Source organism: Gouania willdenowi, chromosome 3 (genome assembly GCF_900634775.1).
Source record: "Gouania willdenowi chromosome 3, fGouWil2.1, whole genome shotgun sequence".
NCBI lineage: Eukaryota > Metazoa > Chordata > Actinopteri > Blenniiformes > Gobiesocidae > Gouania > Gouania willdenowi.
The window spans coordinates 42,474,990-42,502,138 of record NC_041046.1 but is presented as its reverse complement, the minus strand read 5'-3'; the positions used below and the strand labels follow the sequence as shown (position 1 = coordinate 42,502,138).

Sequence of the window (27,149 nt, the reverse complement as noted above, 5' to 3'; positions counted from 1 at the left end):
TCCGTTGTTTGTGTTGGAAATGTTACCAGGTGGTCGTGTTGCTGGTGGACCACAGAAATCGACAGCTGCTGCTGTCTGGACCACAGAAATCGACAGCTGCTGCTGTCTGAGGACAACAGCAGTCTTTTTTTTTTTCTTTTTTTTTTTTAAAGGATTTTTTGGGCTCTAGTGGCCTTTATGTTACAGTTGCTTGACAGGAAGGGGGTTAGAGAGAGCAGGGAATGACACGCAGGAAAGGGTCCCAGGCCGCGAATCGAACCTGGACCCGCTGCAGGTGAGGAGCTATAGCCTCCGTACATGGGGCGGGCGCTCAACCCATTGAGCTACACACCAGCCCAGTCTTCCTCCCATTTTTGTTTTCTTCTCGTCTGTTTTAGCACCAGAACATTCGCTGTCACGTAACGTTGCACCTGTACACGTGTGGTCCCGAGACAATCTAGCTCCGAGTACGCAACAGAGTGAAAGCTAGAATGCCAATAAAATTGAATACCTCAGAAAATCGAGATTAAGATTTTTTAATACTTTTTAAGGGCCTTAATTTTCCCACAATTGATTGATCAACTTTTAATACTTTTTAAGACCCTGCGGACACCCTGCATGAAACGGTTAAAAACAAATAAAAGTGATGAAAAGTGTGTGTAAAGCGTTTGAAAGTGTGCAAATCTTACGGGATCTTGTCAACGGACACGACGATGGCTGAGAGGAACTTGTCGGTGATGCTCTTCATGTTTTTGATGGAAGCTTCTAAACGTGTCCTCACCTCCTCGTGAGCCATGGCCTGCTCTGGGGTCACATCGTAGGGGAGCTTACTGTAATACACACACACACACACTCTGTGTCTGTTCACTGCCAGCACACACACTTTAAGAGGTGTTTAAGGACTGTCAGAAAGAATCCAAACACTCTCGGTTTATGATGTTTTTTGGTGTCAGTTTTGTCATCAATTTGTGTGTTTTTAATGTTATTGTGTAACTTTGTAGTTGTGTTGCATGTGTTTATGTACTTTGTTTTTTGTGTGTATTTTGTTGTTGTTTTGTGTTAGTCTTCTACTCCAAACGACAGAGACCAGTCCCACATATTAAGTTAGCTTAGCAAGTAGCAGCCCTGGCTGAGCAAGGTCAAAGGGAAAAGGGGCGGGGCGTTTGGAAGAAATACGAAAAGGCTACACAATGTTTTTGTTTTTCTGTCAGTTTTATGTATTTTTGTTATTTGTGTGTGGTTTCGTTCAATGGGAAATCCTGCTCCAAGACTAATCAGTTACTGGTTTTTAAGAATCGTTAGTGTTTGGCTGAGCACGTGACATGTGAGCCAGTTGCATGTTCTCTGAGGTCTGACCTGGCCTCTCCGGTCTGCGTCTCCATCTGGTTCACCCAGCTCTTGTAGATGTCCACCGGGTCAGTCTTGATGTTCAGCGTCTTGTCGTCCATGATCTCCTTCACCACCGGAGCCAGGATCTGTCTGAGGGCGTTCTGACCTCGGGCTCCTCGGTGGAAGCTCACCACCATCTTGATGACGGTCGGGTTCCCCGTGACAATCTCCTTCATCTGGTCCACTTTGGACCTGCAGAAGGTTCAGGAGCACACAGAGAGGAGGGAAGGGTCAGGGTTTAGGAGGTCTGTGAGGGATCAGGAGGAGTAGTCTCACTTGATCTCCTCCTGCAGGGCGGTCTTGAAGAGCTTGAGCAGCAGGTATTCCTCCCTCTGGTTGGAGGCGTAGTTGTAGAGGGTGAAGATCACAGAGTCCATGAACTTGGTGGATTTGTTCTGAGGCATCTGGAAGATCAGCTTGGCCAGGTACGTGGGGTTGGTCTGTGAAGAAGGAGAAGTTTGGACAGGATGAAGCTCCACAAAGCCCTAACGTTTCCCAGTGTGGTCCCAGTGGTCACCTGTAGAAGGTAGAAAAGGTACTGGTAGGCCTCCAACTTCAGCCTCTTCTCTTTGCTGAGAGCCTTCAGACCTCCTCTCTGCTTGGTCATCATCATCATGTCAGACAGCTGACCCTTGTTCTTCTTGGTCAGCTTCCTGCTGTGGGACACCACCTCCTGCAGCGTGATCTTGTTCTTCACCAGCAAGCCGATCTTGATGTCCATCAGATTCAGGTCATTTTCCAGCTGCTGGTTGGATCGGATGTTTTTCACCACCTCCTCACGCAGACGCATCAGCTCCAACTCCTCCTGGAAGTCCTGGTCGCTGTGGTCCAGGAGGTGGACAAACTTCCTCACCACCGCCATGGGCGGGTCTTCAGCGTTAACTGAGGACACATTTCACAGTAAGGAAGATCAGACCAGATGTGATGAGACACAAGGTCGGTGTCTGTATGTGTCTGTAGGTGTTAGTATGTGTCAGTAATGGTCGGTTTGTTTCAGTAGGTGTTGGTATCTGTCGGTAATGGTCGGTAGGTGTTGGTATCTGTCGGTAATGGTCGGTAGTTGTTGGTATCTGTCGGTAAATGGACTTGATTTTGGTAAATGGACTTGATTTTATATAGCGCTTTATCACCACTGAAACAGTCTCAAAGCGCTTTATACATCAGCTCATTCACCCAATCACTCTCACATTCACACACCAGTGGGACAGGACTGCCATGCAAGGCGCTAGTCGACCACTGGGAGCAACTTAGGGTTCAGTGTCTTGCCCAAGGACACTTCGACACATAGTCAGGTACTGGGATCGAACCCTCAATCTCTCGATCAGAAGACGACCCACTACCACCTGAGCCACGGTCGGTAGGTGTTGGTATCTGTCGGTAATGGTCGGTATGTTTCTGTAGGTGTCAGTATGTGTCATATTGGTGGCTGACAGAGCTTTAAATAAAGACATCTGACATACTCAGTGTTTTGTAGTCGTCCCGAGCTTTGTTGGCTCTGATGAACGCTTGAATCTTCACCACGTCTTTGATCTAAAGGACAAAGATGGAGACGATGAGCACAGGAAGTGCTGAACAACCACTGCGAGAGTTCTCCACTCACGTGATCTTTGAAGTACTTCAGACGGTCATTGTACTTCTTCTGAGCTTGATGCATTCGAACCATGGACTGGATCTGAGAAACACAAAGGCTCTCAGCTTGTGGTTTGGGACCCAAAAATGTGACGTAGGAAAACCTCAAAGATCTAAAAGCTAAAGGATGGTGTGCTTTTATTTTGAAGGGTCTGTGCAGACTACAATCAAAGTTAGCATTGACGCACCTTGATGGCCTCGTCCGTGTGATCTTTGAGGAACTGTTTGCGGTCTTTGAACTTCTTCTTCTGTTGGTAGCCTTTCCAGTGAGCCTGAGGGCGGAGCTTAGGTCAGATCAACAACAGGAACAGCACAGCTGAAGTCGGAGCAACTAAGGCTACTCACCTGGATGCAGGTCACAGCTGGTTCCTGGGACTGCAGGAAGTCCATCCTCTCCTTCAGGCCCCTCCTCACCAGGAAGCCTCGGCAGCGAGCCTGCAGCTTGGTGATCAGCGCCTCGTTGGCCAACCACAGCTGCTCACGGTTGTAGGCGGTGGTCACGCCCGAGACCACACCCTGACAGAGGGGGCGGAGTTATAGCTGGAGTGTTGGAGGTAAAATGACGAAGCGTTGGAGTGTGACGGTACCTGGACATCATCCTTGTTGAGCTGCGTGTTGTTCTGAACGAATCCTTCCGGTTCCTTCCAGGTTCCTTCCTCCGTCAGCAGGTTGTAGTAAAAATCATGGCCGCCTCTAACCCAGTGCTTCACCCACTCACTTCCATTGTCACCTGTAAGTATTACAGACTTTATACAAATACCACTATTTTATTAAAAGATTACATTCTTTTTCCACTGTTCATGATTCCATTAATACGTTGTAGTTGTAAATAAACATTTTCCCACCTTCTTTCTTCTTCTCCTCTTTAATCTGAGACAGGTTGTCCTGGTAGGTCTGAGAACACTCCGAGGTGACCCCGTAGAGTCCCGCTCCAGGATTCCTCAGAGCGCTGAGAGTCTGAGCGGCGTCGCCTCCATCCACCGCCTTGTTGATGCCCTGCATCGCCTGAGAGACTGAAAGCAAGCACAGAGTAGAGGGAAAATTTGTTAGCTCTGTTAGCTTTAACCAAGAGGAACCTGTTAGCTCTGTTAGCTTTAACCAGGAGGAACCTGTTAGCTCGTTAGCTTTAACCAAGAGGAACCTGTTAGCTTGTTAGCTTTAACCAGGAGGAACCTGTTAGCTCTGTTAGCTTTAACCAGGAGGAACCTGTTAGCTCGTTAGCTTTAACCAAGAGGAACCTGTTAGCTTGTTAGCTTTAACCAGGAGGAACCTGTTAGCTCGTTAGCTTTTACCAGGAGGAACCTGTTAGCTCGTTAGCTTTTACCAGGAGGAACCTGTTAGCTCGTTAGCTTTGACCAACAGGAACCTGTTAGCTCGTTAGCTTTGACCAAGAGAAACCTGTTAGCTCGTTAGCTTTACCAAGAGGAACCTGTTAGCTTGTTAGCATTAACCAAGAGGAACCTCTTAGCTTGTTTAGCTTTAACCAAGAGGAACCTGTTAGCTCTGTTAGCTTTAACCAAGAGGAACCTGTTAGCTCTAACCAAGAGGAACCTGTTAGCTCATTAGCTTTAACCAGGAGGAACCTGTTAGCTCTGTTAGCTTTAACCAGGAGGAACCTGTTAGCTCTGTTAGCTTTAACCAAGAGGAACCTGTTAGCTCATTAGCTTTAACCAAGAGGAACCTGTTAGCTCGTTAGCTTTAACCAGGAGGAACCTGTTAGCTCGTTAGCTTTAACCAGGAGGAACCTGTTAGCTCGTAAGCTTTACCCAGCAGGAGTGGGAGAACTTGTTAGCTCATTAGCTCTGTTAGCTTTAACCAACAGGAACCTGTTAGCTCGTTAGCTTTAACCAACAGGAACCTGTTAGCTTGTTAGCTTTAACCAGGAGGAACCTGTTAGCTCTGTTAGCTTTAACCAGGAGGAACCTGTTATCTCATTATCTTAAATCAGGAGAGTGTACATCTTTAGTGTGTGTAAACCTACACATAAAGGCTTCCTGTGTGTCCTGATTAGCCTTTAAAATACTGTCCTGGATCTCATCCAACCACAGCACGGCAGACGAGTCCTGGGTTTCCTGTACGGAGAGGTCAGAGGTCACACAAACACACTGTAGGAAAGCACTTGATAGGCTAACATCATGTCTGTTCATTGTATTGTTCATTAAGCAGAAATATCCAGGAAAAAATATTTATAAATATTATAGCTAAAACAACAACTTCCAGTTAAATTTTTCTAAAGATATATTTTCATTTAGATTCATAACATTGAATAAAAACAGCTACACTTCAATGCTTTAGTTATTCCTCCTGTGACAGTAAGAAATATGCTAAATAAATATACAGTATTTGTTTTGATAGAAAATAGGTCTTTATTAGCCTGCAAACTAACAATGGATGATAATAAAATAAATAAAACCAAAGAACAGATTATTTAAAGGCAAAACATAAACCGTACCAAAAGTAACATTTTCTATAAAACATGTAATAATCACCTGACATGACATTACATGACTCTGCCTGTAGATGGCGGTGTGTGCCACAATATGCCTTTCTGCAGCTGAGTGAGTCGCCCACTTAATATGTGTGTGTGTGTGTGTTATTCTGTTATTGTGTAATTGTGTAAAAAAAGGAAGTAAGAAAAATGCTAAAACTCGAAGAAAGAAAAACAACTAATACACTTCTAAATACAAGTCTGTTGCAGATAAAATTTAAACTGAAATTATTTTAATGTAAAGGGATGAAAGAATAAGAAAAAAATTATCCTTTAAAAATTGTTCAGCAGTAAAATATTAAAAGTATTAAAATCATTGGTAGATTTAGATGTGATTCAGCCTCTAATGAACTGTCTCATGACTGTTTAATGTAAAACGTTAGAGGCTCATAGTTTGAATATTTGTATATTTTAATAAAGCTGTTACATATCCTTCAGCAGGAACCGGTTTTTGAAGCTTTTTATTGGTTGGTTTTCATTCTTTACTCTCACATTTAAACACTCACTGCATTCAGCTTCTTTAAAACATTACATTTACTGAGTTTGATCCAAAACATGAACAAAACTAAAAAGTCACAATCTATAAACAACTCAGATAAATGTATGAAGGTTCACATTCTTATGCTTTTGTTCTACTTTTACTTTGTGTGTTTTTTAATTAATTGTGAATTTTTAGAGCCATTTTGTGTTTTTGTTGCGATTTTGTGTTTATCAGTGTTTTTTTGATTAATTTTGTGCATTTATTGAGTGAATTTTTGTGCATTTCCGTCATGGTTTTGTGCATTTTTGTTGTCATTTTTTTAGTGTTTGGTTGTATCTTGCACTTCTGTTGTTGTTTTGTGATTTTTTTGTTTCTAATGTTTTTGTTCTATGTACATTTTATGTGTTTTTGTTATGGGTTTAATGTCATTTCTTGCTTTTCTGTTTTGTGCATTTTTGTTGTTGTTTCTCTAGTTTGTGTCGTTGTTTTATGTGCATTTATTGTGGGTTTGTGTGTTTTTGTTATCGTTTTGATGTTATGTCTTGAGTTTCTGTTGTTCTTTTGTGCATTTTTGTTGTCTATTGCATTTTTGTTGTTTTATCTGCATTTTTTGTGGTTTTGTGCATTTTTGATGTCATTTCTTGCATTTTGTTGTTGTTCTATGTGCATTGGTTGTGGTTCCTTGAGTTTAACTTTGTTTGTTGTCATTTTAATGTAATTTCGTACTCTTCCGTGTGTTGTTTTGTGCATTTTTGTTATTTATAAAGTTTTTGTTGTTTCTTGCGTTTTTGTTGTCGTTTCGTTCATACAGTATTTGTTGTTGTTTCTTGTGTTTCCGTTAGTGTTTTGTGTGCATTTGTTGTGTTTTTGTGTGTATGATGTGTGTATCTTACGTGAGCCTTCTCGCGGCGTGCCTCTAGCAGTTTGTCGTGATAATGTTGTGCGACGGTTTGATCCACGTCACTGAGCTTTGCTGAAGGATTCTGTAGAGCTGATAAAGTCTTTAATGGGTCTCCTTCATCCAGAGCCTCGTTGATCAGGCCGATGGCGGCGATGCCTGCAAACACACACACACTCGATTAAACCTGCGTACTGTATATGTGTGTGTGTGTGTGGGTGTGTGTCGTACGTTCATGCTCCTCCACCACACACTGGTTGACCTGGTCGATACAGGCCTGGATGTCGTTCCAGCTCAGATAATCACATCCTTCTTCTCTGCTGGCAGCTTTTAGACGCATCAGCTCGTCCATGTACCTGAGAACACGTTACCGTGGAAACGTCACCATCACATTCACCTTCACACGATTAAACACATTTGAAAATTTCTCAAATTTAGTTTCCCCTCAGGTGCAGAACGCATCTTTGTTTCACTTTCTCACACCGGGTTTCCTTGTCCTCACTCACGTCTTGCTCACGTTGTGTGGGCGGGGCCTGAGGGCATGTGGGAGGAGCCTGAGCGCTCACCTCTGTGCGTACTCGTCCTCCACGTTGCTGAGCCCAGTGACGGAGCTGCTGAGCTGCTTCCACAGAGCGGTTCTGTCTCCTACGTCCATGGCCTCGTTCATCAGAACCACCGCAGACAGCATCTCCACGGCAACCAGCAGCTCAGGGTGGGACAGACTGCCCTGAGACACACACACACACTTTATTAGTAACACACACACACAGAGATCCCTGAGACACAACCACATTTTAGTCTACAAAAATAAAAATAATAGACACTCAAAGTGCTTTACATTGATGTGCATTATTCTTTCCCACCACACATAGTGATGGTAAGCTACTACTGTAGCCACAGCTGCCGTGGGCAGACTGACAGAAGTGAACTATAAGCCCCTCCCACCACCACCAACACTCCCTCATACACCACATTCATACTAGACAATGTGGGTGAAGTGTCTTGTTCAAGGACACAAAGAAAATGACTTGGCTAGAGTGGGATTAGAACCCTCAACCTTTTGTTTATTGGACGATCCACTCTACCACTGAGGCACGGGTGCCCCAAAAAACGCAAAAGACAACACACAACAACAACACAAAGACACAAAACAACTAAAAACAACCCATCCCACCCACCCTCCCTCTGAGGGCGTGGTTGGCACTGCTGTGCAGTGATTGGTCCATACCTCCGGGCTCTGTAGTTGCAGACTCAGCAGTTCCCTCTGGTAGAGTTCAGCTGCTCTGGGATAAACCTCTGGTAGCTGAGCATCAGGATTCATCAGCTCTGTCACCGTCCTCTCAGCCACGCCCACTCTGATGGCCTCATTGATCCTGTCTACGGCCTGGAGCACTGGTTAGACACAGCCACAGAAACATTAGACACGCCCACAGGAACCATTACAACAGCGAGCAGGAGGACAGTTCACTCACTCTTAGAGAAACCTTCAGACATCTCATTGGCTGAGTCCACGCCATTCTGCAGCTCATCTTTGGTCAGCGATTCCCCAGGAGACACCTAAGAGGACACAGACACCTGCTGTGAGCTAACCAACTAACTAAGCCATGAACTAACCTAACTCCCCACCTGCTCCTTGTTCTCCCGCTCCCCCTGCAGCTCCTTCAGGTACCAGCCTTTGTTCTGATGCTGCAGGTTCTGGATGTTCAGACGCTTCAACGACTCCAGGAGTTTGTCCTCGTCTCCCTCGAGGAGGGCGTCCTCAGTCGCCCGCAGGGCCAGGACCACTGTGGACATGGGTTAGTTAGCATGGGTTAACTAGTTAATTATTATTAACCAGGACCACTGTGGACATGGGTTAGTTAGCATGGGTTAACTAGTTAATTATTATTAACCAGGACCACTGTGGACATGGGTTAGTAAGCATGGGTTAACTAGTTAATTATTATTAACCAGGACCACTGTGGACATGGGTTAGTTAGCATGGGTTAACTAGTTAATTATTATTAACCAGGACCACTGTGGACATGGGTTAGTTAGGGAGTGTTGGTTAATAATAATGTGCCGATACCAATCCAGACGTTAGTGCTATATCGGGGGCACTGAAGGCTGGATCGGTATCGGTCAATACAAACTACTAACTTTTAACACCGATACCATTTACGTTCAATGCCCAGTCCACCAAACACAAACAAATAAGAATCCACCGTGTTTGGTAATCGCGCAGGCCCGGACCTGCTTCTATCTTTTTATAAACACACAGGTATCGGCATGTATCGTATCGGCTGATACCATGCAGCTGGGTATCGGTATCAGGACCAAAAAGGGGCATTAGTTAGCACTAGCTAATAACCAGGTGAGACTCACCATTAACCTGGTTAATGTTCCCTTGTATCTCAGCCTGTGTCAGTAGCTCATCATAAATGTCTCTCTCTGCGTCTACGTTCTCCATCTGCTGTTAGAAACACAACTGTCAGGCCTTTTCAAAATAAAAACCCAGTGTGTTTCTCTCTGTCTCTGTGTGTCCGTACCCGTTTGCGTGAGCGTGCCACCTTTTCTCCCTTGGCCTGGTACAGCGTTTCCTGGTACTGGTTAGCAACGCTAGCGTCCAGGTTGACTAGCATAGCGTTGGGGTTCTGCAGAGCAACCAACGTTCCCTCAGGAATGCCGTGATCCACCGCTTCGTTGATGGCAATGACTGCAGCGTGCACTGAGGAGGAGGAAGGGGAGGGGGCGTGGCTCTGTGAGGTCACATGACTCTACAGGTTAACTAAAGTCAGACTAGAGTTAACTCACGTGCAGCTTCATCCACTGACAGCTCATTGGCCAGAATTCCTCCGATCTTACTGAATGCTGGCATCTGGATCCCATATTTCTCCAGCTCACTCTTCATGTTATTGATCTCCTCCTCTGATAGGAAGACACCATTAATACTGTAGATCAATAAATCATTAGATCATCAATTTGTTCACATGGGACAAAATCCAATCAGAACTACTTTTGTTACGTGGGAGGCGGGACAAGCGTGAATATCTTATGGAAATATAGACACGTCAGCACGCTGTAGCAGCCGCTAAGCAACGTGCCTACGTGGCGGCCATCTTGTTTAGGGCAACGTTTCCATTAAAAACGATGCATTTACATTTAAAACAAATCATAACTTTGTCATTTCTCAAACAATTTTCATGCGGTTTAGTTTATAAATCTTTTTGGTTCAAATAACCGTTTAGAAATACATATTGATAATAAAAACAAATGATAAATAAAATTCTAAATATAAAAGTTTTCTGCTTTAAAAATATGAACACATTATAATTACCTTCAAAGTAAAAGCACCCCAGTACTAGTGGGTAAATAAATATTTTGTTTTAATTTGTCTTATCTTATGTAATTTTTTCTTTTAGGTATTGTTCTCTTTGTTTTGTATATTTTTCTGCTGTTACTGTAGTCGCTTTGTGTATTTTTGTCATCCGTGTGTTTTTCTGTCTTTCTGCATGTGCCATGTTTTTGTATTTTATCCATCTGACAAAGTAAAAATGTGTGTTATTAATACAGAACATTTGATTACAATAAAAAAAAAACAAATTCATTATTTATTTGACTAAAATGTTAAATTAATTTAGTTGACTAAAACTAAGCAGCATGTTAGTCCAGATTAACACTGATTTTGAGTGAAATCATGAGAAAGACATGACATTCATCCTGTTTTCAGGTGAAAAATAGTGTATAAATGTGTGTTATTGTTCTAAAACATGAATGAGAGGAATTTACAAGTCATGCTGGAGCCTGAATTGTTTTGGTTTTTTTTCCCAAACGGTTCACGTTGCTTTTTCTGTTCTTAAAAGTGAATTCCACGTTTTCTGTGATGATAGAAAAACAGAAACCATGTGAAAAATGTGTGATTTACATGAGAGAGAACATGCAAACTCCTACCTGTGAAGTCCACCTTCCCGTACAGATCCTGGATCTGAGGAGCCAAACCCAGCTTGAACAGATACAGACTGGAAGAGATCACATTACATTATTTACATTACACCAGTGGTTTCAAAACTTTTTGGGGTCGTGACCTCACTTTATATCACAAATTCCTGGCGCCCCAGGGGACGTTTTTTTTCTTTCTATAATTAGTTTTTGATCATGTTTTTTAATGTTATAATGATAAAGTGTTATAATGATAAAAAAAGACAATTATTGTTATTTCTTTATTTTTCTGTATTCTGTAAAGCGGCTTTGAGTCCCAAAAAAGTGCTATATAAAATTGATGCATTATCATTATTAAAATGTGCATTTTAGTTCAACTAGATTTATATTTGATAAAGTTTAAGTATAGAATACAGTTGTTTGATATGTATTGTGTAATGTGTTATTTTTTTAAAATATTTTTGTTCAAAAATTATATTTTTCTTGACATTTCAAGTGACCACACATTGGGTCACGACCCCAAGGTTGAAAAACACTGCTTACACACATTCTTTTTCTGATTAAATTCATTCTTTTTTTTCTTTTTTTGCTGCACATTTGATTAAATAAATGCGTTGTTTTGACTTGTCAGCAACTTTTATCTCAGTGATTGAATAACACAGTAACACACTTTATATTCTGTTTGTGGTGTCGTTGTGAGTCATTTTGTTGTATCTATCCTTGTGTGGTTGTGTGTTCTCGTTGTGTTCTCGTGATAACGTGGAGAACACGCTCCTCTTTGTTCGTCCTCTGAAGGTTAAACACATTCTTTCACACCTTCCACATCCCGATGTCTCTAAGCTGAGAAACCACTCGCCCTCACCTCGTAAAAAAAACACACACGGCACGACTCCAGACGCACACAAAGAGCTCAGTCACACAACACGACTCACTACAAATGCAAAAAACCACAGCAATGAACCATGACCGCTTAAAGACACAAACAGCAGCTGAAAGACAACAAAAAAGCTAGTGAAGGAAACAAAAACAAAAGACACACAAACACTTCAACAGGATTATTTAAGAGGATAATCTGATAAAACTAAAGTTAATCTGGAGTTTTCTGTCCTTGTCGGGACGAAAACAGCCTGATTATGTTTGTGTCCATGTTAAACACAAAACTACAATAAACACACCCACAAAGAGCAACTCCAACAAACAGAACACACACAAAATCAAGGGTTCTCAACCTTAGGGAAGGACCCCATTTGGGGTCACCAGGCACTGGGAGGGGGTCGCCAGATGCCTTCAAGAAACTAAGAATATTTTCTGAACAATTTGAGCCCATTTTTACCCTTTTTCTACAACTACACCAAACTTGCCATATTTTAACACATTTTCATCACTTTTCTTGCCATATTTTTGCTCCTTTTAAAGCATTTTTGCTACATTACTACCTCGACTCGACATTTGTCCATCAAATTTCAAGACCTTTTTTTTTTTTTTTGCAATTTTAGACATTTCAGCACTAATAAACTCTTTCCACTACTTTTCCACCTAATGTTGCATATGTTGACCCATTATTGTTACTTTTAACCTCTTTTCACTATATTTGATGTTTATTTTTGCCAATTTAACCACATTTACCATTTGTCATGCCCATTATTTGCATTAATTGTTCCTACTTATATTTTTGCCACTTTTAAGCCAAAACTGACACTTGGAACCAGTGGTTCTCAACCTTTTTTTATATCAATAATTTCTGGCGACCCCAAATAATTTTTTGCTCATGTATGTTATACTGTGTTACAAATACAGAGTAGACAGGATTAGGAACAAGTTGTGCCAGCTCAGATTCTTTTTTGTAATGCATTTTAGTTGAACTACATTTATATTTGACAAAGTGAAAGTATAGAATACAGTTGTTTAAGATTGTGTGTTTTATTTAAAAAAAAAGAATCATAATTAAAACATTTCAAAAATCTATTTAAATTTTTCATAAAGGTGACCCTATTTACACTCCAGGAGACCCCCCCCAACCACAAAGTTGAAAAACCCCAGCTTTGAACCCTTTCTGTCTGTTTTTACCCACTCTAATTTGCAACTTTTAACCAATTTCTGCAGTTCTTAAATCCCATTTCACCACCTTTTCCACCATTTTTGGTCACTTTTAACCCATTTTATTTCTGATTAAAACAAGCATTTACATCTTTAAGATGACTATATACTATGTCGCAAATAGTACTAAACTTCCTGGATAACAGTGGATATCATTCAGATGAATAAATAAATGTGGTTATCACAGATTCATAGAACAATAGACCATCATTATACTGACTTTATCCCCTTTATTCCCCCTCATAGATGGTCCTGTCTCCACATGGTTGAGAACCACTGGTCTAGAGACTAGTTAGCGTAGCTGACAAATGCTAAACCCACAGCTCAGGAAGAGACAGACTCCTGCCGTTAACCACTGACAAGTTTGGCCGTCCTGACGGCGTTAGCGGCTAGCTGCTAGTCGCTAACCGGTGAGGATCATGTGGCGGTCCTGGAGGCGTACGCACCTGAGAGCGTGGATGCAGTAGATGCAGCGAGGCATGTTCTTACGGTCGTAGATGTCGGTGGTTTCTGGATAAAAGATCTGAAACAAACCAAGATCAAATCACATGACTTCCATCAGTTGTATGTTTTTGTGTATGTGTGTGTGTGTGTGTTACCTTAGGCAGTCCTTTTGCTGCCATGGCGTTCAACCATTGGATGACGTTGTCTGTGTGTCTGAAATGGAGTCCTGTAGCCTGACAGATTAAAAATATTATCATCAAACACATAGATCGAGCTATGTCAACACCGTTTCTCGTGCTTGTGATTAGCGGTGATGCTAACCTTGTACCGCGTCTGCTCGCGGTCGTAGATCTTCTTCAAAGAAACGGTTTGTGGAGCGAAGAAGTTTCCCAGTTTGGCCAAATACACGCCGTTCCTAAGCCCCTCCTCCAGCTCTGTGGTGGGAGGGAGCTCCTCGTCTAGGCACGCCTCCATCCACCTACACACACACACACACGCACACACAATAATGAATAAGTATTTATGTTAACACTTCAAAATGTCATCGATAATGGGAACATCGACACCAAACTGGGACCAAATAAAAGCTTAGATTCTATTCTTTCTACGAGATGTTTTGCTGTGAAGTGAATGTGAATATGTTCTTGATTTGGTATTGAATAACCTTTCTTTTGGTGAATCATATTATAGTCAGATTATGGCAAACATTGTGTTTTCTATGACTTGATGTGTTTGACATGAAAGAGATTTGTTTCATACACTTCATCCAAGATTTTTACTGTTTATAGTTCATTTCAAACTCTAGAGTTTACAGTGTTTACAGTGATACCAATTCTATAAAGTAAAGGAGGGTGCACAGACATATCTGGCCTCTGGCCGACTTGTTTTTTATGTCGTTGCTTGAATTAAGGTTAGTTGCCAGTTACTTGTTCTCACAAGGTTAAAAAAAATTAAAAAATTGTATTTCATACCATTTTGTACTTGTAAAGGTGAAATTTATATATATTGATATTGCAATGCATATCGTATCGTAATACCAGGATATATCGTATCGTACCATCAGATTCATGGTAATGTACAGCACTAGTCACTACACGCGCATACACACACACACACACACGTTAACCCTATCATTGCGCGCACACACACGTTAACCCTGTCACCACCCACTACACACACACACGTTAACCCTGTCACTACACACACACGTTAACCCTGTCACCACCCACTACACACACACGTTAACCCTGTCACTACACACACGTTAACCATGTCACCACACACACACTCACACACATTAACCCTGTCTCTACACACACACAAACGTTAACCCTGTCACTACACACACACGTTAACCATGTCACCACACACACACACAGACAGACGTTAACCCTGTCACTACACACACACGTTAACCCTGTCACTACACACACACATTTACCCTGTCACTACACACTACACATTAACCCTGTCACTACACACACACACAGACGTTAACCCTGTCACTACACACACACACAGACGTTAACCCTGTCACTACACACACACGTTAACCATGTCACCACACACACGTTAACCAAGTCACCACACACACGCACCAGCTCCCACTGACTCTCTCTAACCCTCTGAGTACTTTGAACATTCCTGAGCTCTGACACTGTGTGAGTTGTAGGTCAAACATTCCTGTTGTGAGTCTCACACTCTGAAGACGTCTCAGCGACTCAACGTCTTCCTTCTTTCAGGTCTTTGTTTCTCAGTGTGTGCAGCGGCCGTTTCATCTTCCTAACAATCATGTTGTGTGTCTGTCCAGCTTTGACTGTTGCTTGTCTTTTTCAATCGTTTTGTCTCATTTCCTCTAAAGCTCACAGTGTTTGAAACGCACGGAACACATAAACCTGCTTGGACTGAATTTACACTTGTTTTTGTGTGTAGTTTTCTGTGTTTTGGTTGTTGATTTGTGTATTTTTGACTCATTTAATGCATTTGGGTTTTTTTGTGTATCGTCATTTGTTTGTGTCAATTGTGTAATTTTTTGGTGTTGTTTTCCTGCCATTTTGCATCTTATGAGTTTTCTTTTTGAATTTTTGTTGTTTTGTGTCTGTTTGCTGTTTTTTTCTGAAGTTGTGTACCAACCTCACTATTAAAGAACTGTAATTGTATAAATCAATACTAATGTTTCAAAGAATAAATCAATTCATATTTTTATTAAGTTTGTGTCTGTCTTTGTGTATTCTTCTTGTTTTTTAGTGTAGTTGTTTGTGTTTTCGGTCATCGTTTTGTGTATTTTAAGTTTTTGAGTAATTTCAAAGTTTTCTTGCTGTTTTGTGCCCTAAAGGACTAAATTTGGTATTTTAAGTCTTGGGTGAGTCTTTTTTGTATTTCTACTGTTCTTTTGTGTCCTTTTGCAGGTTTTTCTGCAGTTGTTTTGTCTGTGTTTTTTGTGTGTATTCTTCTTGTTTTTGTGTGTAATTGTGACTTTGTCATTGGTTTTTGTAATTTTAGAGTAATTTATTGCAATTTTGTGTATTGTCATCATTTGTTTGCATCCATTGGGTGTTTTTTGTGTTGTTTTCTTGCGGTTTTACATCTTAAAGAAATCATTTTGGTATTTTTAAGTCTTTTTTATGAGTTTTTTTTTTGTATTTTTGCTGTTATGTATCCTTTGGAGTAGTGCCTGAAGTTGTGTGTCCGTGTGTCTTTTTTGTGTACCATTGCCGTGGTCTTTGTGACACTGCTGTGTGTTTCCATTAAAGTGTTAAAACTCAGTCACAGTAAATCCTGCACACGGGCGTCGGCTGTGAGAAACTCCCTCCTCCACACAGAGCTTTTCAAAGTAAAGCACGATGTGTTAATGTTGCCTTCAGACCACAGACAGGCCTCAGTGTGTGTGTGTGTGTGTGTGTGTGTGCGTACACTACAGGTCCAGGCAGGTGTGTGTCGACATCACAGGCTCAGTGAACGCTCGTTTTTTGGGACAATAATATCACACATTTAAACCATATTTTTCTCTGTAAAATTGATGGTTTAATTTTGAAAGATAAAATGATGTGTGTCTCTACAGTTAAAGTGTGAAATATATCACTGTGACAGCAGATGATCTATTGAACACAGAGGGACTCCATCTCCCATCAGCCACCAGTGACACAGAAACATGCCCACAGCTCCCAGTTAATGTAGCGTAGAATATAAAGAGTCATTGTTTCAGGCAAATTAAAAAGATGATGATATGTACTTGAAACTCCCCCCAAATGGTCTATGGAACAATGTTACACACATGCACGCACACACACTGCACCTAACACACACTGAACCTAACACACACACACTGCTGGAAAACATTGGTTCACTTCCAACTGAAATAACTTTCCTCACAGGAAGTGACTCTGCGTCTGCACACAGACGATCTGCTGAGGAACAGACGTAGCCTTCAGCCAAACACACACACACATCCAGCGTTCAGCCAAACACACACAGTAACACAGTGACAAACTCACAGAGTGAAAGGAACCTTACACAGTGCAGTAATGGTTCCTTTATCAGAGCAACACACCCTCTCAAACACAAACACACAACACAGACACACCCGCCACTTATCCAGAGAAGTAAATGTCAATAACCAAGGAAAACAGACGCATGCGCGCACGCAGGAACGACAACCACCCCAAGAATGGGAACACTGTGTGGAATCTGATGAAAGTTGAATTAAAAAAACAAACACAACCAAAGATATGAAGGTAGGACAACATTGTCTGAAGGCCAAGGACGCAGTCAGAGAAACACAAGAACAAGCAGAGAATCCAGGAAGGACTGAAGAAAGACCAAAGACTGAAGAAAGACCAAAGAAAGATACGAATGACTGGAAAAAGACTAAAGAAATACAGCATGAACACAAAAAAAAGACTAAAATAATTAAAGGCCAACAAAAGACTGTAGACAGACTAAAACACAAGAGAAAGAGAAAAACTTGAGGAAAACTAAAGCAGAAGAATAAACAGTAAAAAAAGAAACAAACAAACAAAAGATCAAAGAGAAACAAAGAAAGTTCAAAGAGAGACCGACAAAATATCAAAGACTGAACTGTTCAATCTTCAAAACAAAGAGAGCCTGAAAACAGACTACTGTACAGAAAAACAGATGAATGACTGGAAAAAGACTAAAGTACCACAGAACAAACATCAAAGAAAGACTAAAACACAGGAGAAAGATTAAAACAGACTGCACAAAGACTATCAAAAGACTGAAGAAAACGTTTTTTAAAAAACAGAATAAACAGCAAAGAAAGAAACAAAAAGCCTTCCTGTACTAATAATATTGTATCTAACATAAAATATGTTTAATTTATCGGTGAGTAGGGTTGGGCACCGAGAACCGGTTCCTTTTTGGAACCGGTTCCGGAACCGTTACAAACATGTTTGCATTTCGATAGTTGTTTTCGATTCCTAAATGCCCGCACTAGTTTGTTTCCGTGGCCTGCTCTGTTTGTATAAGGTGTGTTCAGAACGTGACTGTAGCGACTGCAGTCTGTGTGTGTGTGTGTGTGTGTGTGTCTGCTTGCAGAGATGCTGACCATAGGCACTCCATACAACTAATACGATATATACAATTCACACATTTATTTAAAACATGTGCATTGTTTACAGTCATATACAATTTACATATGTACATAAAGAAATAAATACTATTTTGTCTTATACTCCATATATGGAGGTCTTATATTAGTCTATTTTTTTGTGGCTTTAGACTTCAATTATATAAATAACATCTTCCCTACAATATAAACAAGTTCAAAATATTTTCAATAGTTTCTGTTTCCACTGTATCCAGAATAATAATAATCGTTCTCAACTAGATCTGTTGATTGATTTGTCACATGACTGCTCCAGGGTTTGAGGTTATTTTATTTTGTTTGACATCTACCTGTAGCACTGTTTTTTTAGACTGCTGCCAACTTGTTTGTACTGTTATTTCACCAAGTTTCTGTTGGAAACCTTTATAATTGAATACTCTAGTTACAGTACAGCTACCAAATTAAACTGTATCAACTAAATGAATTAATAAAAATGTCCTGTGTAAAGGCTTTCTGTGAAACTTGTGACCTGTTGACCTGCACAACTCAAAGAATCGGAATCGAGAATCATCTGGAACACGAATCGAAATCGAGAATCGGAATCAGAATCGTTAAAATCCAAACGATGCCCAATTATATCTTTGAGTGAATGTAAAGTGGTTATAATGTAAAGGCTCATAATGTAAAGGCTCAGTAGATCAAAACCTTTGTGACAGAGACAGACACGTTACAGATGTTCAAGTGTGGGAGGAAAGCTGAGGTCAAAGGTCAGCCTCATAGGAAGACATCTGTAGTCTGAGCAGGAACACACACTTCCTGTTCCTCGTTATCCTCGAGCACACACACACGTACACAAACACACACACAGACTGATGAGTCAGCGTTTCAGTGATGTTTCTTCTTTTGTCGTTCTTCTGCCCCCTGCCTCATTCATTCAGGTTAAATCCTTCCTCGTGGTTTCCACAGACAAACGTCAGCCTCTGATTGGTCGGTTTCTGTTTCCTGTCCTGATTCATAACGGAGAGACTACTTCACACTGAGAGTAGAGCAAACACTCCTCTTTATCTGAGCTGGGATCCAAACAGGAAAAGTTACTTCCAGGGTCGAGTTTCACACGGAGCTGAGATGGAGGGGGCGGAGCTTCTTCATCAGAGAGGAAGTTTTAAACTATCCACAAACCTCTGCTCTGAAGCTGACTTCACTGATCCAAACTCAGAGAACTACAGAGAACGCATACTTTGACTCCTCAGAGTCAGCTTTAAACTACACAAAGTACACAAAGTACAAAACAGTCAGGCATGGACGTGAATCAGAGGAAGACGTTTGAACATGTTGAGATGAATTACTGATTAAATCTGAGAGTGAAACACTTTGTTTGATGAAGAAAGGACGGACGTTACATCACCCCATACAGGAAGTTACAGCTGAGACACTAGCCCCGCCCACAGCAGCGCACGCACGCACACACACACACACGTTTCCTCTGAGGCGTCACTTCAACAGAAACGTCAGCTCCCGATGAAGAAACTTTTCAAAGCTCTGAAACGTTATCATCATCCTCGTGTCTGCACGTTAATCCTAGCTCTTTGTTTCCTGTGACACACCTTCAAAATAAAATGCACCTTAATGCATCATCATCCCCATGTTCTGCATTTTAACCCTTCGCTCTGCTTGGACCAGGGCAGAAAAAACCTCAGCCATCACAGACACGGACACACACAGACCACAGACACAGACACACACACAAAACGAGGAGCACCAGAAGATCCATAACATCCAATCTGGTTCCTTTAATCAGATTATGTTCAAGTGTTTGTCATCTTCTTCATGTTTTATTTGGATTTATTCATGTCATCATGACATAATGTAAACACAACATTAGGTGTTCACATCAGGACGAAAGCATGAAAATGTGTACATGGTGGTTTATGGGTAGCTGAATCCATTTTTAATGGGATCCACGCTGGTAAATCAATGGTTCCCACTGAAAATCAGAATTGCTAATTTGGATATTTTCATCCCAATCCTTGTCCCCAAAAACCTACATTTTGCTGCAAAGATCATGTTTCTAACAGAACCAAAGTTATGGTAAGATTTAAATTCGCAATACGGATGGCGGCCATCTTGAATCTTGCTCTGAGCACATTTTACAGTATTTTAAGATACATTATTGAATTCCTTGATCCTGAAAATCTATAGTTCTGTTTCTTTGTCAAATAAATCCAATACTAATGGAGGCCATCCTGGGGGTCTTTCACACATGTAGTCCAGTGGACTCGGTGCGGTTCAGGCGGTGAATCTGCAAGATAGTTGCATTTTAATTTGGTCCGGTGCGCTTTCATACATTCTATTTGCCAAACGCACCAAACTATCTGAACAACGTCATGCAGGCAAAACGGTCGGTCGCCTATTGGACAGAATACTTCAGCCTCCATAGATTTCTGTTAGAAGAATGCAATCTCCAAATGAAACCTACAAACAAATGCCCCATAATAATGATTAAAATGACCCATGAACACAATGAGTGTGGAAATGTTTGTGACGTGTATGTTTGTGTGCGAAACGTAGGAGCACTGGGTGTGTGTGTGTGTGCTTGTTGCAGTGACGACGCTGCCCTGTCATTGACAGTTGCGCCGTCACGTCCTATATTTGGTCCATCTTCCTATGTTTTCCAAAAGAAATCCTATAACAAACCCCGCAAAATCATTAATAATAATTGAAAATAACCCATAATTACACGATTCCACAACCTGAGCTAATGCGCTACATAAACACAGTTGATTCGCTCCGTCTCCCACCTGTCAGCACTCAGCGGCGTCATGTCACTGGGAACTTACCGGTAAGGATGTATCATGTGTGAAGATGTGAGAATGTATGACCATGTGAACAGTTTGAGGAAGAGAGAGAAGTGAAATAAATGAATGATGTGGGAGTAAAAACAGAAGAGAGTTTGGAAATGTTTGTGGCGTGTTTGTTTGTGTGCTGAGTTGCTGACAAAGCGGGTGTACAAATAGATAGATAAACAGATAGATATTTGTGTGTGTGCTGCCTGCTGGAGTGCCGGGTTGTGAGTGTGTGCGCATGCCTGCAGCCGCATCGACAGTGTGTGTGATTGCTGTGTTCTGCTGATGTCCAGTCACTGATGGAGTTGCTCCGTTACAATTGCGTTTCAACATAAAGTCCTATATTTGGTCCTGATTTGCTTTCTCACATGATTAAAAACCGCATCATGCTTCGCTTGAGCCGAATCGCATTTTATAGAGGACCAGACTTCACTTGTTTGCGTCACACCAGAGTTCGAGTGAGCTTTCACATGTCGTAAAAAGACTGAACAACCCGAGGAAGTGAAGCATGGTGCGGATCAAAAAGGTATGTGTGAAAGCACCCCAGTATTTCTTGATTGTGAGTGGGAACCATTGGTTTACCAGCGTGGATCCCATTATAGATGGATTCATACTGAGAAACACCCATGTACAAATGTCCATGCTTTCTTTCAGAAGAAAACATGTTTTTGACATATCTGCAGGACTACTGGTGTAACCTTCAGACCGTCTGTAGAAACCTTCAGACCGTCTGTAGATACCTTCAGACCGTCTGTAGATACCTTCAGACCGTCTGTCGATACCTTCAGACCATCTGTCGATACCTTCAGACCGTCTGTAGATACCTTCAGACCGTCTGTAGATACCTTCAGACCGTCTGTAGATACCTTCAGACCGTCTGTGAGCCTTAGGGAGTTCGGCTCGTCACATAACCAGCATTTGACAGAGTGAAAAAACTTTAGGAACAAATGGAACAAAAGGAGATGATAAACCACAGAGAAGCTATTTTCATTGGTTTGAAGTTCCCAGAGCTCCTCCCACTTCTCTCCTGCACAGACAACCTCATACTGACTGCTGCCCCTTGTGATCAGAAGCTGAGCTGCACATTAACTAAACCAACCAATAAGAGGTGTGTAGCTACCGACTGTCCATTAGATCAGCAGCTACGCGACCATTGAGTAGAGACTAGTTTACCGAAACATCCATAAAAACTACAACAACAAATCAACACAAAACTACAAGAAACTGACACACACACGCACACTGTGGATGACTGACAGCTGGCAACATACACGTGTTCAGCTGATGATGATGATGGAGTCAGCTGAGAGCAAACATGTCAAACCAAATTCTGAGCAGAGAGTGAAAACACACACGCACACACACAACTAAATGAGTAAAATAAAACAAAAAACTAAACAATATTTATACAAAAAGTACACAAAACTACAACAAAAATATATAAAAGGCTCCAAAAACACAAAAAATGACTCCAAAAAACATATATTACAGAAATATACACCAAACAACAACAAAAATATGAAAATGACTCAAAATACACAAAATATTTAAACAAAAATGACAACAGAAATGCACAACAATGGCAACGAAAAACAATAATTTACAAAAAATGCACAAAAAGAAATCAGAAAGATACAAAAATACACATGACTCCAAAAAACATACATTACAGAAAAATACACCAAACAAAAAAAGAATATAAATGAGTAAAAAAAAAACAAACACATTTAACATGCGCATGTCTCAAATCACACTATTTTACTTTACACCCGCAAATAAACACCTTTATAAAACTACAGTACGTACACCTCTTTGTACATCCAACCTTCAAACACATACTCATTTGGCCATAATTCACAACTCTACTTAAGCTCCACTATATGAATACACACTTCTGATGGGCACTGTACTAGTTATAAATAATATAATAATAATAATAACATGTTGAGAGCTTGATATTTGTTGGTCTGTGGATTTGAACGAAGAAATGTAACACTGAAGCCAATTTTAGTGAATAAATAAATATAAAATAAATAAATAAATGTCAAACAGCTAGTAAATTAATAAATAACTAAATAAATGCTGAGAGCAGCAACTACACACAGTGTGTGTGTGTGTAGGTACAGTATAAAAACCACGTGGCGCTCAAACTAAATTCCACCTGCAGTTACACACCCTATTCCACACATTCTTATCATAATGCGCAGGCACGCACACACACACACCCTCAGGTGTTTCCCACATGCACAAGGAGTCCCCCCTCCCCTCCAGTTCTAGTCTCTGATGTCAGACTAAACTCACAAAGGCTCCATTATCACTGCAGACTGGGAACACTGGGAACAGTAGGAGGTGAGCTGAGCTAACTGGTCCCATCATCCTGACCTGGTACTGACTCAAGAAACCAGATATGGAACCTGGAGGGGATTTATAACAACTGGGACCATGTGTTTTAATCCTAACCTCATTCATTCTTGTCGCAAGCTTATAATGATTAATAACGAACGGTTATTGTGATTTTAATTACCATGTTTGAAGTGTACCTGTAGTGTAAACGTAAATAACAAATCTGTATTTAATGTATTACTAATAAACAAAATATGTGCACCTTTTTCTAACAAAACACATTAAAAGGACTTTTTAGAACGATTTTATACCTTGGATCATAAACTATGGATATGACACACATTGGTTGACCTGTGGCTTTTAAAAACTGGTGCATTGTGGGAGGTAGAGGCGTAACAGTTTACATTGTGTGAAGTGTAGTTTTTCAGCAGCAGTGTGTAACCTCTCTCTCAATGATAAAGTGCAGCATACAGGTTGTACGTTGGAGGATTAAATATCACCTTTCTCAACAACTTCCTGAGGCTGCACCCACTCAGCATCAGAATTAGCCTAATGGACAGAACTGCTGTTAGCAGCAGAAACGACCCATGACTGAGTAGTAGTGATGAAAGTGCAACAATATGGTTAGAAACTGTGATGAAAGCTGTTCATTGATTGGATGATGCTCCACTACCTCTGAGGATCGGCACCTGACGGCGCCCTAAGTTCTCCTGACAGAGGTCATCATTTAGCCACAAGGAAAAGAGGGAACAATTTGGTGGGGGTGCGGTAAGTGCCATGATACCCCCCCACAGTATCCCCTGTAAGCAGAAATATAGTAGTGCTCTGAACAAGTACGTTTACAAGCTCCATTCAATGACTTTCTGTGAAGGAATTCTGTTGGAACCGCATTTGGTTTCAGACCGAAATTTGGTGCCCATTAGCTTAGCCCATTAGCTTAGCCCACAGATCCCTCTCACATCACCCAATGTGGTGTGAACATAAATGTTTTAAGTGCGTATCCTGTATCAATATTATGGACCCAACGTCTGGATAACTTAGTGTCGTTATTTGGCTCAGAGACGCTAAACAATTGTTTCTGTGGGGTTTTTCTCTTGTTGTTATAGCAACCATTAGCTTTATACTCATATCATTAATCAGAAATTGTAGACAAACGAAACACTATTGCCTACCAACAGCTAACAGGAATCAACTAACGTGTCATATCCTGTCCAAAATGGCAGCTCTCCATAGTTTATGCCCCTAGGTATGAAATCATTCTAAAAAGTCCTTTTAATGTTTTTTATATAAAAAAAAAAAAAAAAAAAAAGGTGCATATATTGTGTTTATTGGTAATATATTAAACACCTTTTTTGTTAAATAGATTTAACCTACAGGTACACTTTAACTAAAGTTCCTCCTACACGTCTGAGAAACGATATACGAGTCCGAGTTTACGAATAAATGCACATCACACTCACTGACATTTATTTACACAGAAACACATGAACAAACATGTATAGTTAAACTAACCAGAGTTAACACACACACACACACACACACACACACAAGTCAGCTGACCATAATTTTTTGCAGGGGAGATCTGTCAGTCAACACGAAAGCAGATGCCATGACAACATCAGGTTTCCATAGAAACAGAAGTATACACTGAGTTCAACACTTCCGTTGCACCACAAACCTTCCTCTTTTTAAACCAACGAAAGCACACACACGCACACACACACACACACACACACACACACACACACACACACACACACACACACACACACACACACACACACACACACACCTACCTCTTGGCCTCCTCCAGGTGACACAGGTATTCATAGGCCATGTTCTGCTGTCGTCTCTCATCCATCTCCTCTGCAGTGAGACGCTCCACTCCATCTAGGACGGCTACACACACACACACACACACACACACACAGTTACTATTGGTGTTCACAGAAATGATCTCAACACTCAAAAACACATTTCACACACTATAGATGTACTTTTTCCCACAATACAATGTCCCTTCAAAATAAAGATGCAATTGCTAAAATAAATACAATTTATACGTTTCTGCGTTTTTAAGATTTAGTGAGAAAAAGGAGTTAAAAGGCAGTTGGTCCAAACTCAGATACTCTGAGTAGTTTCTCAGCAGCTCGTGTCTCTCTTACGTCACTGTGAACGTCTGACTCACACGAACCATGGATGGAAAGTTTAAAAAGTTATTTTACATGGAAAAAGCTTGAATAGAAGTGAGTTTAGAGTTGTTTGTGTGTGTCTGATGGTTTTATGATGCACAGTGTGAACTAAAGCTGATCGCGCGCGCACACACGCACGCACGCTGAGGCCTGAGGTGTGAGGAAGATCGACCTCTTCCTCTCAAATCATTTTCAGCCTGTGACGCCTTTTTTCCAAACGTTCTCTCTCACACACACACACACACACACACACACACACACACACACACACACACACACACACACACACACACACACACACACACACACTGTTCAGAATGTAAAACCAGACCAGCTGTGAGACTGAAGGATCCAGAAAACAAGGAAGTCTATCCGCTCCCCGGTTCTGCGTCCGTGCCTGGCTCAGCGGCTCCGGCAGCGGGCGGAGAACCAGCGGCTCGCGGGCCGGGAAGAAACACTTACAGCCGTATCTGGGCCGGAGCCCGTCCGTCTCCTCCGAAGTAGACATCTCTCTCTCTCTCCCTCCTCTCTCCACGCAGACGTTTTACGCGCAGCCTTTACGCACGGTTTTTACGCGCGGTGTGTGCAGACGCTGCGGGCCTGGGTCGTTTCGTTCTGCTGCTCCTTCAGAGTGACTGAAGTCACTGGGTGTGTCCCTCCTAAACCGCCCAGTTTCACAGTTTCAGGAAACATGTGTTGAGGCGGGGCGCAGCGACCCCTGGTGGCACTGACACTATCCCACTACTGACCAATCACTGCACAGACACACCGCACGGTTTAATACCGACACTTTACTGTTTAAAAAGTCACGATTTAAACGTTTCTGCTGTTTTCCAAAGTCTAAACACAAAACTATAGACCTTCCACATGTATTTATCTTTAATTTATTGATTTACTTTTGAATATCCTGTAAAATCAATAACGTCCCCTGTCTGATTGTTAACCTATTTATTATCCTATATTATCAAATTACATTATATTGTATTTTATTATACATTAGCTTGTTTGAAACTGTGCAGGGAAACATCCAAACACAACCGTTTTGTGTTTGAAGTGTTTAACACTCTGTAAATGAGGCTGTTTCACGTCTGACTGACCTTCAAAGCTTTGTTTGCATGTCATTTGTTTACTGCTTTAAATCCATCCAGTTTACAATAAATCACACACATACACACACACACACAATAAATCCCAGTAACAGTGTTTATTTATTTATTTGACAGGGACAATGGACATTAATGAACATCTACATTGAAACAACCAAACAGAGTAAACATGCCGGATTATAGATAATAAATAAATGATAAATAAATAAAATGTCATGATTGACAGTGTCAAATGCTTTTTTTTTTAGATCTATAAACACAGTATTAATAATGTGCTGAATGTAGAGCTGCTGGTTCTGACCCATAGAGGGTTTTCACCTACGTCATGTTCTGGGCAGTAATCCGGATGTGCGGCCATATTGGAGGCGCTCGAAAGGGAAACACTGCGATGGATAAATGTCCGAAAACCACAGAAAAGCTACTCAAAATGCGTTAATGATGCAAAGGCATGTGACGTAGTCTCCGTTCATGTGTTGAAAGGATCTGAAACTATCAGGCCTGTGAAAGGATTGGGCACTGACATGCTTTGTTTACCTGCTGAGTACCTCCAATATGGCGACTTCCTCTATCAAAGCTGTGTTGATTCCTTCAGTCTTTAAAAGATCATTTTTTTCCAATTTTGTCCAGTAATCCTCAAATTTGCTCCAAATTATGAAGGAAAGGAAATGTGTGAAAACAGTTTCCAATAAAATAAAAATACAAATACATCAATACATTTACCTGTAAATAATTTATAAAAAGGAAATGTTTTCAAATATTTGCAAGAAATATAGGA

At 41.1% G+C, this 27,149-nt stretch overlaps 1 protein-coding gene across 2 annotated transcripts in view; it reads right to left on the bottom strand.

The window, feature by feature from the left end:
- The window catches only part of LOC114481803 (ras GTPase-activating-like protein IQGAP1), a 33,493-nt gene extending 7,553 nt beyond the window's left edge, over positions 1-25,940 (bottom strand). Inside the window, exons 1-26 of one of the 2 annotated variants that reach the window (XM_028476844.1) lie at positions 25,731-25,940; positions 24,873-24,975; positions 13,645-13,801; positions 13,479-13,556; positions 13,326-13,402; positions 10,795-10,862; positions 9,658-9,771; positions 9,393-9,571; positions 9,229-9,316; positions 8,491-8,648; positions 8,337-8,421; positions 8,093-8,256; positions 7,431-7,591; positions 7,096-7,220; positions 6,860-7,023; positions 4,979-5,069; positions 3,843-4,010; positions 3,585-3,727; positions 3,343-3,513; positions 3,186-3,269; positions 2,969-3,040; positions 2,829-2,898; positions 1,886-2,250; positions 1,645-1,808; positions 1,336-1,560; positions 669-809 (exon numbers count right to left, since the gene is read on the bottom strand). In XM_028476844.1, the coding sequence (XP_028332645.1) occupies positions 669-809; positions 1,336-1,560; positions 1,645-1,808; positions 1,886-2,250; positions 2,829-2,898; positions 2,969-3,040; positions 3,186-3,269; positions 3,343-3,513; positions 3,585-3,727; positions 3,843-4,010; positions 4,979-5,069; positions 6,860-7,023; positions 7,096-7,220; positions 7,431-7,591; positions 8,093-8,256; positions 8,337-8,421; positions 8,491-8,648; positions 9,229-9,316; positions 9,393-9,571; positions 9,658-9,771; positions 10,795-10,862; positions 13,326-13,402; positions 13,479-13,556; positions 13,645-13,801; positions 24,873-24,975; positions 25,731-25,776 (3,461 nt within the window). In that variant the 5' untranslated portion in view covers positions 25,777-25,940. The remainder of the gene's footprint in view (positions 1-668; positions 810-1,335; positions 1,561-1,644; positions 1,809-1,885; positions 2,251-2,828; positions 2,899-2,968; positions 3,041-3,185; positions 3,270-3,342; positions 3,514-3,584; positions 3,728-3,842; positions 4,011-4,978; positions 5,070-6,859; positions 7,024-7,095; positions 7,221-7,430; positions 7,592-8,092; positions 8,257-8,336; positions 8,422-8,490; positions 8,649-9,228; positions 9,317-9,392; positions 9,572-9,657; positions 9,772-10,794; positions 10,863-13,325; positions 13,403-13,478; positions 13,557-13,644; positions 13,802-24,872; positions 24,976-25,730) is intronic. The other variant, XM_028476853.1, reaches the window with a different exon arrangement.
- Positions 25,941-27,149: the final 1,209 nt, after the last annotated feature.